Source organism: Lithobates pipiens, unplaced genomic scaffold (assembly GCF_037356315.1).
Source record: "Lithobates pipiens isolate NorthernLeopardFrog02 unplaced genomic scaffold, aLitPip1_a1.2 Scaffold_10, whole genome shotgun sequence".
Classification (NCBI taxonomy): domain Eukaryota; kingdom Metazoa; phylum Chordata; class Amphibia; order Anura; family Ranidae; genus Lithobates; species Lithobates pipiens.
The window spans coordinates 15,719,491-15,734,336 of NW_027507686.1; the positions used below are offsets into that span (position 1 = coordinate 15,719,491).

The following is a 14,846-nucleotide window of genomic DNA, read 5'->3' on the forward strand; positions in this document are numbered from 1 at the left end:
TTCGTAAAAAATGTCCTTTCCCAAAGTAAACCCAACATGTACCATATAAGACAAACCACAAACAAGACATAAATAACACACACTACAAACACAAAAAATGACGCTGGTCCGGACCAATTGCTACTGATTGCCAAAAAAATTGGTTATTAGGAACAAGTTAGACAGGTAAGACCACTTACATAATCTGTCGATATGTTTATCTGGCAAACAGCAGCAAGCATGAAATGGAGACTAGTTCCAAATTAAAACTATTGCTAACAGCCTAGTTTCACTGAATTCCTTTGTGAAAGAGTGTCCATTCAATGGTTATAGATATATAGTCCATTCGTAAACAATGTTACCAATTTCGAATGTTGTTAGTTTATATTTATCGAATCGATTCGATAGTTTTCGAAAACAGCTGTTAATTCGCAAAGGCCACAAAAAACAAATTGATGTTAAACAAGACAGCCAGTTTGCTTAATGGTTAAAAGACTGTTAATTTCCTTTTGATCAATGAATACTGCAACTTCACAATGTGTCATCACTCAATTCCAAAAAGCCTTAAGTTATATCTCATGGAATACAAATATTTGTTTCTCTGTGGAACAACAAATTGTTCGGTCCGGAAAGGATTGCTTCACGAGCACTGTTTTTGCTCAACCGGCATATGTTGCTTAACAACCACACTATGTGCACTACTCACGGACCGACATCGATTGTTATTGTTTTCGATATGGAGACCGTCCGGGATCCCAAAGACCAAAATGTGTAGTCTATTGTTGCTGTTTCAGCACTCGTAACACGCTTTCAGTAACGTGGGCTTACGAAGACCCCTATCATCCATTCATAAAGATAGTATCGAATTTCTCGAAAGAGTAGACACTCCGTATATCTGGCTGCAGTCACTGTCTCAAGCTCATGCGAGGTTCGTCCAGCGTCCGGATGTGACGTCAACGCTTTTCGCTGGCTATTAGCGTAGCTTCATCTCGGACTAGTCTGTGGCCCTACCCTTTCACCTCTTCTTTTGATCTGCAAAGTGCTGGCTCCAGTGGTATGCATATTGCATTTCTGTGGCATCCTCATTGTGGGACCCATATAACACCTCCTTTTAAGAGAAGAGTCAGTCAGGGTTCTGTTGGATCATATACCTCTGACTGTCCAGACAAAACAAAGGCTTGTCAAAGTATTGCCCCCGTTACTCGCCTTGCTACATTCACAGGGTATTCAGATTGTGGGATATCTGGACAACCCCCTGCAAGATCTGGCCGACATGTTGCACACATAGTTCATGTCTTCCAAAGGTTCAACAGGATCCTGAACCCTTGGATATCATTGTTGGAACTCATTTGGTGTGTCTGGTTCCCAACAAGTCTCAAGCAAGAGGGTACCTTCCCTTAGAAGAAACTTCTGTTCTTAAGTTTGAACTGCAGAAGCTTCCCAAATCTCTTCTTTAGTATGACTCTTGGTGCTGATGGTGGTTTCCTTTGAATCACTTCATGGAAGTCTGATCTTCCCATCTTTCGGGCTGAGGAAGAGTCCTGGGCACCCTGTTGTGCAACGTTTCTCTAGGCTGCAGTAAAACCAAGGGTTTAAGAATTCATGTGTCCCTCACTGAACTACAAGAAATAGATTTTACGAGTATAAAAGTCCTATTTTTCCTAGTTTTCAATACAGTGACCGCGTTTGTGTTGTCTCTACTACTGATATTCAGCCTATTTGTTCTTGTGACCATAGTCACTGGGACTGAAAGGGGGGGAAAAAATAGTTTTCGGTGCTCTTCAAAGCAGAACTGAAGTCTACAAAAATGTTAGCCTTCACACTTTACGTTGTGCTATTTCCTGCTATGTTACAGTTCAGTATAAAGTATGAAGCTGATCCTTCGATGACATTTCCAAATCGAAGTGGAAAAATGGGCACCACTGAGTCTGTGACGCATTCCTCTGACTAAGCAATTATGTGTGAAATACGTTACAAGCTCTGCGGTGTCCATTTTCCACTTGGCTTTGTGATAAACTTCATCTAAAAAGCAGCTTCAGAAGTACAACTTCTTTATAGGTTATTGCTGCTGAATAGAAGCCGACCCTGCAGGTACGCCTTGAGGACTTTGCCCCACTGAGCGGCTTTAGATTGGTGTACATTGCAGTCGCACAATACATTTCAAACGTAACATTACAGCTTTGAAACCACAGCTCCTACATATGACTTACATTAAGGCAAAGAGATGAAACAAATAAATCTGTAAGCATCGGTTTTCATACCTGTTCTCGCATTTGAAATATTTGTTTGAGCAAACGTGTTTGTCCTTGTTCAGCCTAAGCAGACCTAAAGTGTTTTCAAAGGTTGCGAAAGTTCTGTCACCTTGTGGATCTATTCCCTTTCAGTGTTTGGTCCCAACAACTCGTGCTGTATATAAGCCTTCCCAAAGACCATATTTGGTAGCAAACTCATAAAAGTATGGCATTTAGTAGCTGAATGCCAGAAAAGTGGCTTAGAGGTGGTGGGACATCATACCGACTTGGGACTCAAGTTGAGTCTCCATGTACAGTCTGAGTCTTCATGTCACATATGAAGATATTTAGTTTGGCAGTCAAATGCAGGAGGTGCGGTGTAGTGTTTAGGGGGGCAGAAGTTCACATTGACTTGAAGCAGAAGTCTGAATTCCCCATAGATCTGTGGACTGATGTGAAAACTAACATGTGCTTTCAGATACCACAAAGTGCTTTCACTATAGCGCTATTACCTAAAAACCAAGTCGGGTCCACGTAAATGTTTAAATAGCATGTCCTCCATCTTCCCCATTCGTTTCTGTGTGTGTGTGTGTGTGTGTGTGTGTGTATATATATATATATATATATATATATATATATATATATACACACATACATACAGTGCTGTGAAAATGTATTTGCCCCCTTCCTGATTTTTAATTTTTTTTGCATATTTCTCACACTTAAGTGATTCAGATCCTCAAACAAATTTTATTATTACACAAAGATAACCCGAGTAAATCCAAAATGAAGTTTTTAAATTATAATTTAATTTATTAATGGATAAAAGCTGTTCAAACCTGCCTGGCCCTATGTGAAACAGTAATTGCCCCCTTCCATGCTAAATCATGAATGAACTGTGATTAACCACAATTTTCTGAAAAGCCGAGTTAAATTTCACTTGCCACACCCCAGGCCTGATTACTGCCAGTAATAAATGGAAAGTGCAGCGCTGAAATTCTGAGTGAACAGAGATGATTGAGTAACTCTCACAAATAATAAATACAAGTGATGTGGAACTCTAATGCAGTAAATTCTCAGTAATTCTGTATTTAAAAAAATCGACAAGAAAACAAATAAACATTGAGTCCATAGGTGGAGTGAAACACGTGGTGAATCTGGATGGCCCTTACAGAGACATTCGCCAAGTGTTCATAACATCCTTAAGACATCCAAAAATGGCGAATGAATAATAAAACAATATGTGAATGTAGTCCACCACCGATAGGAGGAAGGCTTACCAGATGGTTTGACCCCAAAAGGACACATGTCCTATGAGACAAACAGGCTTGTATTGGCAAGTGCCAAAATTGGAGACCTCCGATTTCGATCTGGAGATCTTTGACACGGAAGCCAGGTCCTCATACAGATGACTGTGTGAGTACCTGGCTTCCGTGTCAAAGGTCTCCAGATCAGATGTCTCCAATTTTGGCATTTGCCAATACAAGCCCATGGGGGTAGTAGTCTCCATAGAGGGTATTTCATAAGAAAAATGGATGGTTTCTCCCATATGCTCATATATATGTATCGAGGAAAGGAGAACAAAGAAGGGCCACACATAGCGTAATTCCATATAAAAATTAGAAATTTAATAGGGTTAAAAAAACTCACATTTTTGAGAAGAGTAAACAGCGCTTAAAGTGGTTGTAAACCCTCCAATACAACTTTATCTCTTCGTAATCTACATAGCATAGCACAGGCAGCTGGTCCCTGCCTGTGAAAGCGTACTCGCTGTTTTAGTTTCCATAGAAATCGCCATGCAATCAAAAGTGACGTCAGACGTGATTGCGCAGTAGGTATTTTGATTAACGGCACACATAGTGTGCCGTTTCTATCTCCCCTGCGTGCCAGGACATTAGGATTGACCAGCTTCGTCTCGGAATGGCACAGAGGGAAGTCTCGCGTTGCTGCTCTGATTATCTCCTTCCTGCTTCTCCCCCTTGTGACTGTATAAGACGTCACACAGGGGGAGGGAACCAGTGCAGCACAGAGTGTGATTTGCTGCGATTTACTGGCTTAGCTCGGTTGCTGTAGTAACGGCAATCGAGATAGAGGCTTGGCTTAGACTTGGACAGGAAAACAAAGCAAGTGTGGGAATGATGCCTGCAAAAGATTCATCAAGCAATAGTAACAATGGCGCGGCCAATACCAGGAAGAAACCAAATCAAAACCTAGTTTTTGTCATATTTAAATGTGTATGGCTTACTAATACATTGCAGGATCATTATATTAAAAAATAAGAAAAAAATGTACAGGGTTTACTTTTTAAGAAATGTGTATGGCGGCATTGGAGCCCATCCCGACGTGTTTCGTCTAAATAGACATCATACCAATAGTCCGACGTGGTGTTGTAGCGTGATGGTTTGGGGCCGCTATGCAGCTTTAGGACCTGGGCAATTTACCATAATTTATGGAACCATTAATTCAGAGCTCTTCCAGAAAATCCTAAAAGAGAATGTCCGGCCATCAATTTGCGACCTCAAGCTCAAGTGCACTTGGGTTATGCAGCAGGACAATGATCCGAAACACAACAGCAAGTCCACCTCCAAGTGCTTAAAACAAAGCAAAATTTAGGTTTTGGAGTGGCCTAGTCAAAATCCGGACTTAAAGTGACACTAAACCTTTGTGTTTTTTTAAATAACAAACACATCATACTTACCTCCACTGTGCACAGTGTGGCCCCCGAACCTCGTCTTCTGGGGTACCCCGGCGGGTCTCGCGAGTCCTCCACACATTGGTAAACCCCCTTGGGAAAAGCACTCTCCTGGGAGGTTACCTTGCGGGTGCTCCCGAGTCCAGCATTTGCGTCTATAGACACAGAATGAGGCACTTTCCCCCCACCCCCAGTGCCAGCGTCATTGGATTTGATTGACAGCAGCGGGAGCCAATGGCTGCGCTGCTATCAATCTATCCAATCAAGAGCCGAGAACCCCAGGCAGAGAGGAAGAGCGTGACTCCGCTGAGGGAACGAAGGGCTCGTGTGAGTAAAACTGGGGGGGCTGGGGGGGGCTGGTCAGTGTCACAAATTATTATTTTTTTTTCTCCTTAATGCATAGGATGCTAGTAGGTTAGTTAAGTTCATTGGCTCCTGCCTCAATTGGCCCTAGTATGTGTATGTATGAATGGGGACCTTAGATTATAAGCCCCTTGAGGGCAGGGACTGATGTGTATCTACAATATAGATGTAAAGCTCTGCATAAATTGACGGCGCTATAGAAGTACCTGTAATAAATAAATGAGTTGGGATTTAATTTTCCATGATGTGTTTGGAGTGTGAAAGGAGACCAGATAATAAACATTTCCTGCAGATATTTGCCTTTGGAGAGAGTCTGACTTCAGATTAATGAGTCCAAATTTGGCCGTGGTAGGTACCTTGCTTGACCTTTGGGAAATGTTTGCATTTTTCTAATCACATCAGGTTCTGTCTACAGTTGCCTCCAGCTGACTGTAGGACATATGCATACACAGCACATTGATGTATCTACAGTGCCCTGTGGCAACGAGCAGAATATGAACATTTGCCACGGGGAGGGTGGACGTTCCCGCGCTCTGTCTATATGAGGAGAGAACATGATAATTCTTTGCCATTGCTTGTCATGATCACTCAGCGCACGGTTCTTGAATAAAATATATGATCTTATTGGCTTTTGTGTGCATGCTGCAGAAGATGTGCTGGAAGAGTAATGATGAAGCCTCTTCCCCCATAGCTGGGCATGCTGTGACGAGGGAGATCCGCCGATGTCTGCGAGATTTATGGCACAGTGCATTAATGCATTAATCTGCATAGATGTTAGGTTAGTCATCATGCCATGTATAATCATAAATGCTTCACCGTTGACTGTCCAGCCTGCATGCTGTCTGCCCATTGCATCACAATGTCTGCTGTTGTATTATTATTTTTTTCTGGCAAATTGTTAGTCTGCGGGCTTGTCTTCACTTCGGTTTTGGCCACTTTCATGGATTAAAAGAAAGAGAAAAAAAATTTTTTTTATACTGAATGCAAACAATTTCAAGAAATAGAAGAAGATCCACAATCAATCATTCCCAAATGTTCCCTGTTTATCCCCCAGTGTCTGTGTTCCACATGCTGTCCCACAGCCTGTCCCACAGGATCCAGTAGCTCGACAGTCTGCTGCCTTGTGCCAAAGGAGTCCAGCAGCGTTTTGGCTTGGTGTGAAAAAAGGAATGCCCCAGGTGCCCATACATCAAGCAAAACCCAATAGTTGCTGTAGTAGGACAAGCCGTCCAAGTCATGCCTGTGATGGTTTCACCCCGCCCAGGGGGGCTTAGTCATAATTAAAGTGGTTGTAACCCTGAAAAATGTATATCATTCTGTTCCTTCAAAGTATGAATAACAGCACAGTGCTTGTGCTGTGTAATTTGGCCCTTTCTATCATCTAAAATTCTTGGCTAATCCTGCCTGGTACTGCCCCCCCGCTCTGTGAACTGACCATGTTTATCATGGCTGCTGAGCCCCTAATACTGTGGCCAGTTTACGTGCCACCATCAGCCCGCTGTCTCTCCTCTGTCCTTTCTCCCCCTCCCTGCCTTGTCAGCTCCTGTGTGCGAGCCATCTCCTCCCCGCCCTTCCCCTGCTGCGATAGTATGTAGAATGCCCTCTGTTATATCGCAATACCTTATTGAAGAGCGCCAATGAACGGTCACGTGACCACCCGCTGCTCTCCTCCTCTCGGCTGATGTCAGAGGGAACCTTAGCCCCTCCCTCTGTAAATCCTCAGACCGGGGCAGGAGAGCCCAGGACATCAGCTGAGTCCACAGCAGCGCTGCAAAATAAGGTATTGCGCCACATCATTTTTATTTATTTTTTTAAACAAAGGGACTGGGCAATATAACGGGATTCTAGTACAGATAGTGACTTTACAACCACTTTAAGTGTAGATACTTGCCATCACACCACAGATCTTCAAGTTAAGTTAAGTCCAAACAATGTTTTTTATTGAAGCGTGACCCCTTCGTCAGGCATGTGGCGAAAGGGTCCTTCACAGCTTCAATCATGGCTCCATTACATGCCTGATGAGTCCTGCGCAGATACATGCCTGGCAAAGGTGTCCTGCACTCTCTTGCTTGTGATGTGATCATGAGTCGATAAAAGATATTTTGGACTTAGAGTAGAACTATAGCCAAAACTTAATTTTTTCGTGTTGGATAGATCAAGGGAGGGTTATAACCCCATCAGTGCCCCATTGCAAAGACTTCCCTTCACTTCCTGTCTTATGGCCAAAACAGGAAGGGAGAGGAAATCACTGCATATTAAGGGAACCCCCAGGCCATCAGAACTATTATCCCCATTGGAAGATTTCCCCTCTGTTACTTTTCGGGGACAACCAAAATTTGGGCTTTTCTTTTACTTTCACTTTCGAGGATAATGCTAAACAGGACATATTGAGAGGGGGAATCTCCCTAACGGGGGGCACACCGCAATACAAGCTGACTGAGGTTCTAATCCCTCTCCACCCCATCCAAAACTACAAAAAAAAATGTTTTGCCTTTATACGTTAACTGTGGTGTGCTGGCAAATATCTACACTGCATCATGTATGTTCGAGTCTCTAGCTCAGGGGTGTCCAAACTTTTTTCAAAGAGAAATTTGAAGTGAACATGCTTGAGGGCCAACCATTTTGCCTGACATTCATTAAAGTCTTGTTGGTTGTTACTGCAGCACCCATTGTTTACAGCCTCTTTCAGGAATGTGTGTGATGGGAATATGGATGGCTAGTCATGATTAAGCCCTGTGGGTGGGACGAAACACGTCATTGGATATGGCTTGGACAGAGTCTTTGTTGAGGCTGCTTTTACTACAGAAACCGTTGAGTTTTGCTGGATATGTGGCACCTGGGACGTTCCCTTTTTTTTATGCTTGCTACTGAGCTGAGGCAAGCTCTTTGCTAGCCTGCACTTTTTAGCGCAGGTTACCCGACTTGGACAGACTGGCGCCTGGAGCGGCATCCATTTTTAATCTTTGGTTTGATGTTGGCTTAGCATTTAACATTTCTTCCCTGCAGCACAAGGCTCAAATCCTGCCTAGGACACTATCTGCATGGAGTTTGCATGATCTGCTCCTTATGAGGGTCATCTGCCATGCTCTAAAAATCATGTTGCTCGGAAAATTGGCCTTGTTTGGTTTTTTCTTCTTTTGTTGGGCATCTACTGTATGTACACACCGGTGTCTTGAAAGTGTTCCATATTGGAACAATCACATATTTCATTATGTCAATAGACACAGCCCTCCCCTTCTATGCTCTCACTAATAGTATGGGTGGGATACACGACTTTCTCGCCCACTTCACTCTCGCCCACTTCACTCTCTCTTTTTTCATTCGCTTTGTGAATTATATATTTTTTTAAATGGTCAAAATTTGTGGGGTCAATTACTGATCTTGCACTAAAAGACCTAGCTCACAATTCATTTGCCTATTCATGCCAGATATGTTCAGTAGGGCTGAAAACATTGCTCTTCACACCTGGACGTAATCATTTGGAAGGTCGCCCATGTTTTTGAGGCCATGGCGGTGGGTGTGATGGCTAGGTGTCAACAAACCATTGAACACACAGCGGAGGGCGCCATCCAAGTGCAGCAGTCAAACATTTATTGTATGATGAAAAACTAATTGTCAACTCACATGATGTAAGTTTCTGGAGGCATATAGAGCGGTGGTCTCCAAACTGCGGCCCGTGGGCTGGATGCAGCTCTATGCTTGCCTTTATCTGGCTTTCAGGGCACTATTCCTCCCACTGCAGAACAAAGATGAGGGCTTATTCCTTTCCAATGATGGGGCACTATACCTATCCAATGACACCAATGATGAGGCACCATTCCTCTCACTGACACAGTGAATGGGGCACTATTCCTTCCACTGATACCAATGATGGGGCACTTTTGCTTCCACTGATACCAATGATGGGGCACTATTCCCCCCACTGACACCAATGATGGGGCACTATTCCTCCCACTGACACCAATGATTGGACACTATTCCTCCCAATGATGGGGCACTATTCCTCTCACTAGCACAATGATGGGACACCATTCCTCCCACTGACATTAAAGTGATACTAAATTCTGTTTTTTTTTTACTTTAAAAATAACAAATATGTTATACTTACCTGCTCTGTGCAGTGGTTTTGGACAGAGCAGCCCAGATCCTCCTCTTCTCAGGTCCCTCGCTGGCACTTCTGGCCCCCCACCCCCCTGCTGAGTGCCCCCCACAGCAAGCAGCTTGCTATGGGGGCACCGAGCCGAGTCACAGCTCTGTGTGTCCATTCAGACACAGAGCCGAGTTTCAGTCCTGTCCCCTCTCTCTCTCCTCATTGGCTCACTGACTTTGACAGCAGTGGGAGCCAATGGCACCACTCTGCCGTCTCAGCCAAGGGAGAGTCCCGGTCAACGTAGACACTCCTACAACATCGCTGTATCGAGATGGGGCTCAGGTAAGTATTAGGGGGGCTGCTGCACCCAGAAGGCTTTTTTTTTTTATCTTAATGCATTGAGTGCATTAAGATAAAAAAAAAACTTATGACTTTACAAACCCTTTAATGACGAGGGGCAATAAATCCTACTGACACCAATGATAAGGGGCAATTCCTCCCACTGATGCCTACAATCGGGCACTATTCTTCCCTCTGACACCAAAGATGGGGCACTATTCTTTCCATCGACATCCTTTTCTGCTTCAACTGATTGAAGTCCAGCCCCCCAAAGTTTGAGAGGCATTAAACTGGCCCTTTTTTTTTTTTCCAAATATTTGGAGACCCCCTGACATAGACCATAAGACATCAGGACATCCAGGGAATCCTGTAGCAGAGGCATCCTGTCCAGGGATTGTGCAGCACTGCTGCCGGTCAGGTAGGCATAGGAAGCTCAGAGCACTTCCTGGTCAGGAGGAGATTCCGGAGGAACCCATTGGTTGATGTCAGATGCCGGGGGATGTCCTGGGGGGCGTGGCTATGCGTTTCGGGGCTTTCCTGCCTCTTTGTCAGAGCAATAATACTGTCTCTGTGAACTATATGTTTTGGGGTTTTTTTGTTTTGTTTTGTTTCTTTATCTGTAATCTTTTAGGTGCATAGGTGACCTGGCTTGTGTGCGTTTACCTATTCTTCAATCTCTGTATCTGTTGTAAATGATCCATGTATTAAATCAATCTGGGCAGATAGTGGGGGGTGAGGACTTATACCAGCCTCTCTTTATTAAGGTTCTGGGTCCATGAATTCATTTTCCACCAGGGAACTATCTGCCTGGAGTTTGTATATAAAATCATACTAAGTTAAAAAGCTACAATGTTAATTGCCCATTTAATTAATTATCCAGTGAATAGGTTGTCAGCGCAGCATAATTCTTGAAGAAAAGTCCATTTTAATTGCATACTTTAATTACACTGCAGTGCAAAGTTTCATAGACCCCGCAGGACTCCTACATCAAGGCATTTGTCGCACACAGACGTTACGTTGTGATTTGCTTCAACTTATGCAATAAAATTTGGCTTTTCTTTACTAAATTGATAGTGTGCTGATGACCTATTCAATAGATGAATAACCAAAGCTGGGCATTCATCAAAACGGCACCAGGCCCAGAATGGTATGTGCTGGGAATGTGCTCCTTGGTTTTATTGTGGTACATACATTGTGAAGTAAGTTACAAGGACATGCTGGGTCTGATTTTAATGGTTCAGTGCACTCTGTACAACGGCATCTGCAGCCCATACATTTTACACATACGTGTGCATAATGTGCAGAACAACATGTACGTTTTCGTGACAGTGCTAAGACTTCCAACTGTGTAAATAAATAATAAAATAAAGGGAAATTGTTTTGTTTGAATTTTTCTTTCTTTTTAAATAAAAGTGGGCCATCAAGCCCTTAAAATCCACTTTCTGGTTGTTGTGAACTCACTGAAAAGCTCTACACCAGGGTTCACTAAATGGTGGACCGTGGTCCAGACCTGGACCAAGTGACAGTCCTTTTCAGACCGTGGCTGTGCCAATTATTAGCTGGGTGTCCTCTTGTGAGTTTCCCAACCGGCTGCCACTGTCATCCTCAGATATGCTGCAGATCTGCACAAAGAGCGGGTATCCGTTGTGCTGCAGATCTGCAGCGCATCTGACACCTGCTCTCTGTGCAGATCTGCAGCGCATCTGACACCTGCTCTCTGTGCAGATCTGCAGCACAATGGAGCAGGTGTCGGATGCGCTGCAGTTCTGCACAGAGAGCAGGTGTCGGATGCGCTGCAGATCTGCACAGAGAGCAGGTGTCGGATGCGCTGCAGATCTGCACAGAGAGCAGGTGTCGGATGCGCTGCAGATCTGCACAGAGAGCAGGTGTCGGATGCGCTGCAGATCTGCACAGAGAGCAGGTGTCGGATGCGCTGCAGATCTGCACAGAGAGCAGGTGTCGGATGCGCTGCAGATCTGCACAGAGAGCAGGTGTCGGATGCGCTGCAGATCTGCACAGAGAGCAGGTGTCGGATGCGCTGTAGATCTGCACAGAGAGCAGCTGTCGGATGCGCGCTGCAGATCTGCACAGAGAGCCGGTGTCGGATGCGCGCTGCAGATCTGCACAGAGAGCCGGTGTCGGATGCGCGCTGCAGATCTGCACAGAGAGCCGGTGTCGGATGCGCGCTGCAGATCTGCACAGAGAGCCCGTGTCGGATGCGGGCTGCAGATCTGCACAGAGAGCAGGTGTCGGATGCGCGCTGCAGATCTGCACAGAGAGCAGGTGTCGGATGCGCGCTGCAGATCTGCACAGAGAGCAGGTGTCGGATGCGCGCTGCAGATCTGCACAGAGAGCAGGTGTCGGATGCGCGCTGCAGATCTGCACAGAGAGCAGGAATCTTTACAAGTTAACCAGCGGATAATCACCTGCTTGCTCATATAATAGGTTGGGCAGCTTCTGCCCTCTGTCCAGGTCTGCAAGACCTCCCGCCTGTACCCTGCTATGAAGATGACATCGCCAACCAACCAGGCAGGAGAACCAGTAGAGGACACCTAGCTAATAAGCGCCTCTTCCCTGCCCTGTTAAGGTACTACTTTGCAAAGGGGGCTGCCAGGAAAAAGGGAATGGTATTTAAGGGAGGAAAGGAAGGCTATTACTGCAAGGGGGTCTGTGATTGCTAGGAGCACTGTGAAATGAAAGAGAATTTGATGTGAAGGGGGTCTGTGGATGCTGATGTAAAGGAAGGGGGTAGGACGCTGATGTTAATAGGAGTTGTGATCTGAAGGCGGGGGGGGGGGGGGGGGGTGGAGCTGAGAACACTCATGTAATGGTGGTTGTGATGTGGTAGTGGGGGTGAGGACACTTATGTAACAGGGGGTTGTGAAGGGGCTGAGGACACTGATGTACAGCAGGGACTGTGATGTGAAGGGTAGGCTGAAGACACTGATGTACAGGGGGGGCTGTGATGTAAGGGGGGGCTTGTTGGGAAGGGTGGGCTCAAGACACTGATGTACAGGGGGGCTGTGATGTAAAAGGGGGCTTGGTGTGAATGGTAGGCTGAAGACACTGATGTACAGGGGGGGACTGTAATGAAAAGGGGGGGATTGATGTGATGGGTAGGCTGAAGACACTGATGTACAGGGGGACTGTGATGTGAAGGGTAGGCTGAAGACAATGATGTACAGGGGGGGCTGTGATGTGATGGGTAGGCTGAAGACACTGATGTACGGGGGGCTGTGATGTGAAGGGTAGGCTGAAGACAATGATGTACAGGGGGGGCTGTGATGTGATGGGTAGGCTGAAGACACTGATGTACAGGGGGACTGTGATGTGAAGGGTAGGCTGAAGACAATGATGTACAGGGGGGGCTGTGATGTGATGGGTAGGCTGAAGACACTGATGTACGGGGGGCTGTGATGAAAAGGGGGGGGATTGATGTGATGGGTAGGCTGAAGACACTGATGTACAGGGGGGACTGTGAGCTAAAGGGGGGGGGGCTGTGATGTGTTCTAATGTAAACATGAGATTTGGGCCTCTACAGGAAGAAATTTTTTTACTGCCTGGACCTTCGTGATTTTTAATTCATGACCCTTGCTGTACACCAACGTAACGTCCCAAGATCTTCGTACATATATGACTTCTGCGTTTTACCAAAAGAGTTTTTGTTTTTTATTTGTAATTTTGTGTCGTGTAATTCATATTTATTAAAACTTCCTTCTCTTTTTCAGGGTCCCCTGGATAATGACACGGTGATACATGTGGCTTTGATCGCGGAGAGCCAGAGGTAAGATGATAAAAGCCTTCTGTGTACACAAAACATATTCATAACCAACAAGGCATTTTAAGATCACCCATAAACAATGATGACTAAGCCGGAACATATTGTCTTGTTGATGGAATAAAAGTCGATGAATGATGAGTGGCTGTGTGTTTGGACTGTATGCTGTACTGCAGAGCAGGATAATCCAGTAACTTTGAAAAGCGGTTAAGACCACAACGAATAAAGATATCAATAACAGTCAGTTGTTTTATTATTCATTTGCTGATAAATGGCACCTACAGTCCGCAGTCACGGGATTGCATTTATCCCTGCTCTTAAGAAAAACAGACAATCGTATTGACAGCTTAACATTTAAAGCATGCAGGTATAGTTGAGAGCAGTGGCGACCGCTCCATTAGGGCCGCAGGGACGCCGCCTCCCTAATCCGTGCACTCGACCAGTAATCTACATGCAGGCACTGGATGCATAGATTTCAATGGGTTTTAGTTTATTTTATTTTTTTATTTTTTTAAGCACATTATTCAAGCCTCGGGCTCTAATTTGGCTTAATAAAAAGGAGGTGGGCTTGGGGCGAAGAGCACTGCGCCCTGAGCTCACCCAGATGTGTGACATTAGTGAATTAATAGCCACTAATGTCTTGCTGCTTCTCCTCCCGGCCAATCAGGAAGCAGGTCCTGAGACCCAATTGGCCAGGGAATCTTGGGGGCTCCCGGCCAGTCGCGTCTCATAACCCACTTCCTGTTTGGGAGGATAAGCAAACGGCCCGGAGTTCTGTCAAGAAAGTTCCCCCCGTCAGATAAAGACCCCCACCCCCCCCCCGTACTGCGCAGGTGCAGTGCTTGGACGGTACAAACCACAATGGAGCCAACGAAAATAGCCGAAGCTTAACAACTGTGAGTCAGCTGTACCACGGCGCCTGTAACGAGGCCCCTCGCAGGCTCGCCGCGCTTCGGGCACAGCCTCGCTGCACTCGGCATATTAATTTTCGAACTCTATGTATGACCACTTGGATGATGGGGCTTGAACCTGGACATAATGTAGTACGCAGGCGCCGTGTAGAGCTGATGATCAGCTGTTAATCTTCAGAGACTCTTGCCGGCTCCGTAGTCGTTCGTACTGCTCAAGCGCAGCGCATGCACAGTACAGGGGGGTTCTTATCCGCTGGGAGAACTTTCTCGACAAAACACCGGCTTTTCCCTCAGCAAGCTGGAGCGAGGAGCAGCGGGTAGAGGGGCAGCAACAGCCTCTTTAAGCTTCCAATAGCCCTACCCCAGATCCAGGGCCACCTTGTCATCAGCCTCTTAAGGTAAGGCCACTAATCGGCACCTTCCCACCCGTCTCCCAATGGGGGTGGTAGTGCAAGTGAGGGGG

The 14,846-nt window shown here is 45.6% G+C and overlaps 1 protein-coding gene across 3 annotated transcripts in view; it reads left to right on the plus strand.

Annotated features, from left to right (window-relative positions):
• PHKB (phosphorylase kinase regulatory subunit beta) overlaps positions 1-14,846 on the plus strand; it is a 339,917-nt gene that overhangs the window by 215,521 nt on the left and 109,550 nt on the right. For all 3 annotated transcript variants that reach the window (XM_077451660.1, XM_077451651.1, XM_077451669.1), the window contains one exon: positions 13,423-13,478. In XM_077451660.1, the coding sequence (XP_077307786.1) occupies positions 13,423-13,478 (56 nt within the window). The remainder of the gene's footprint in view (positions 1-13,422; positions 13,479-14,846) is intronic.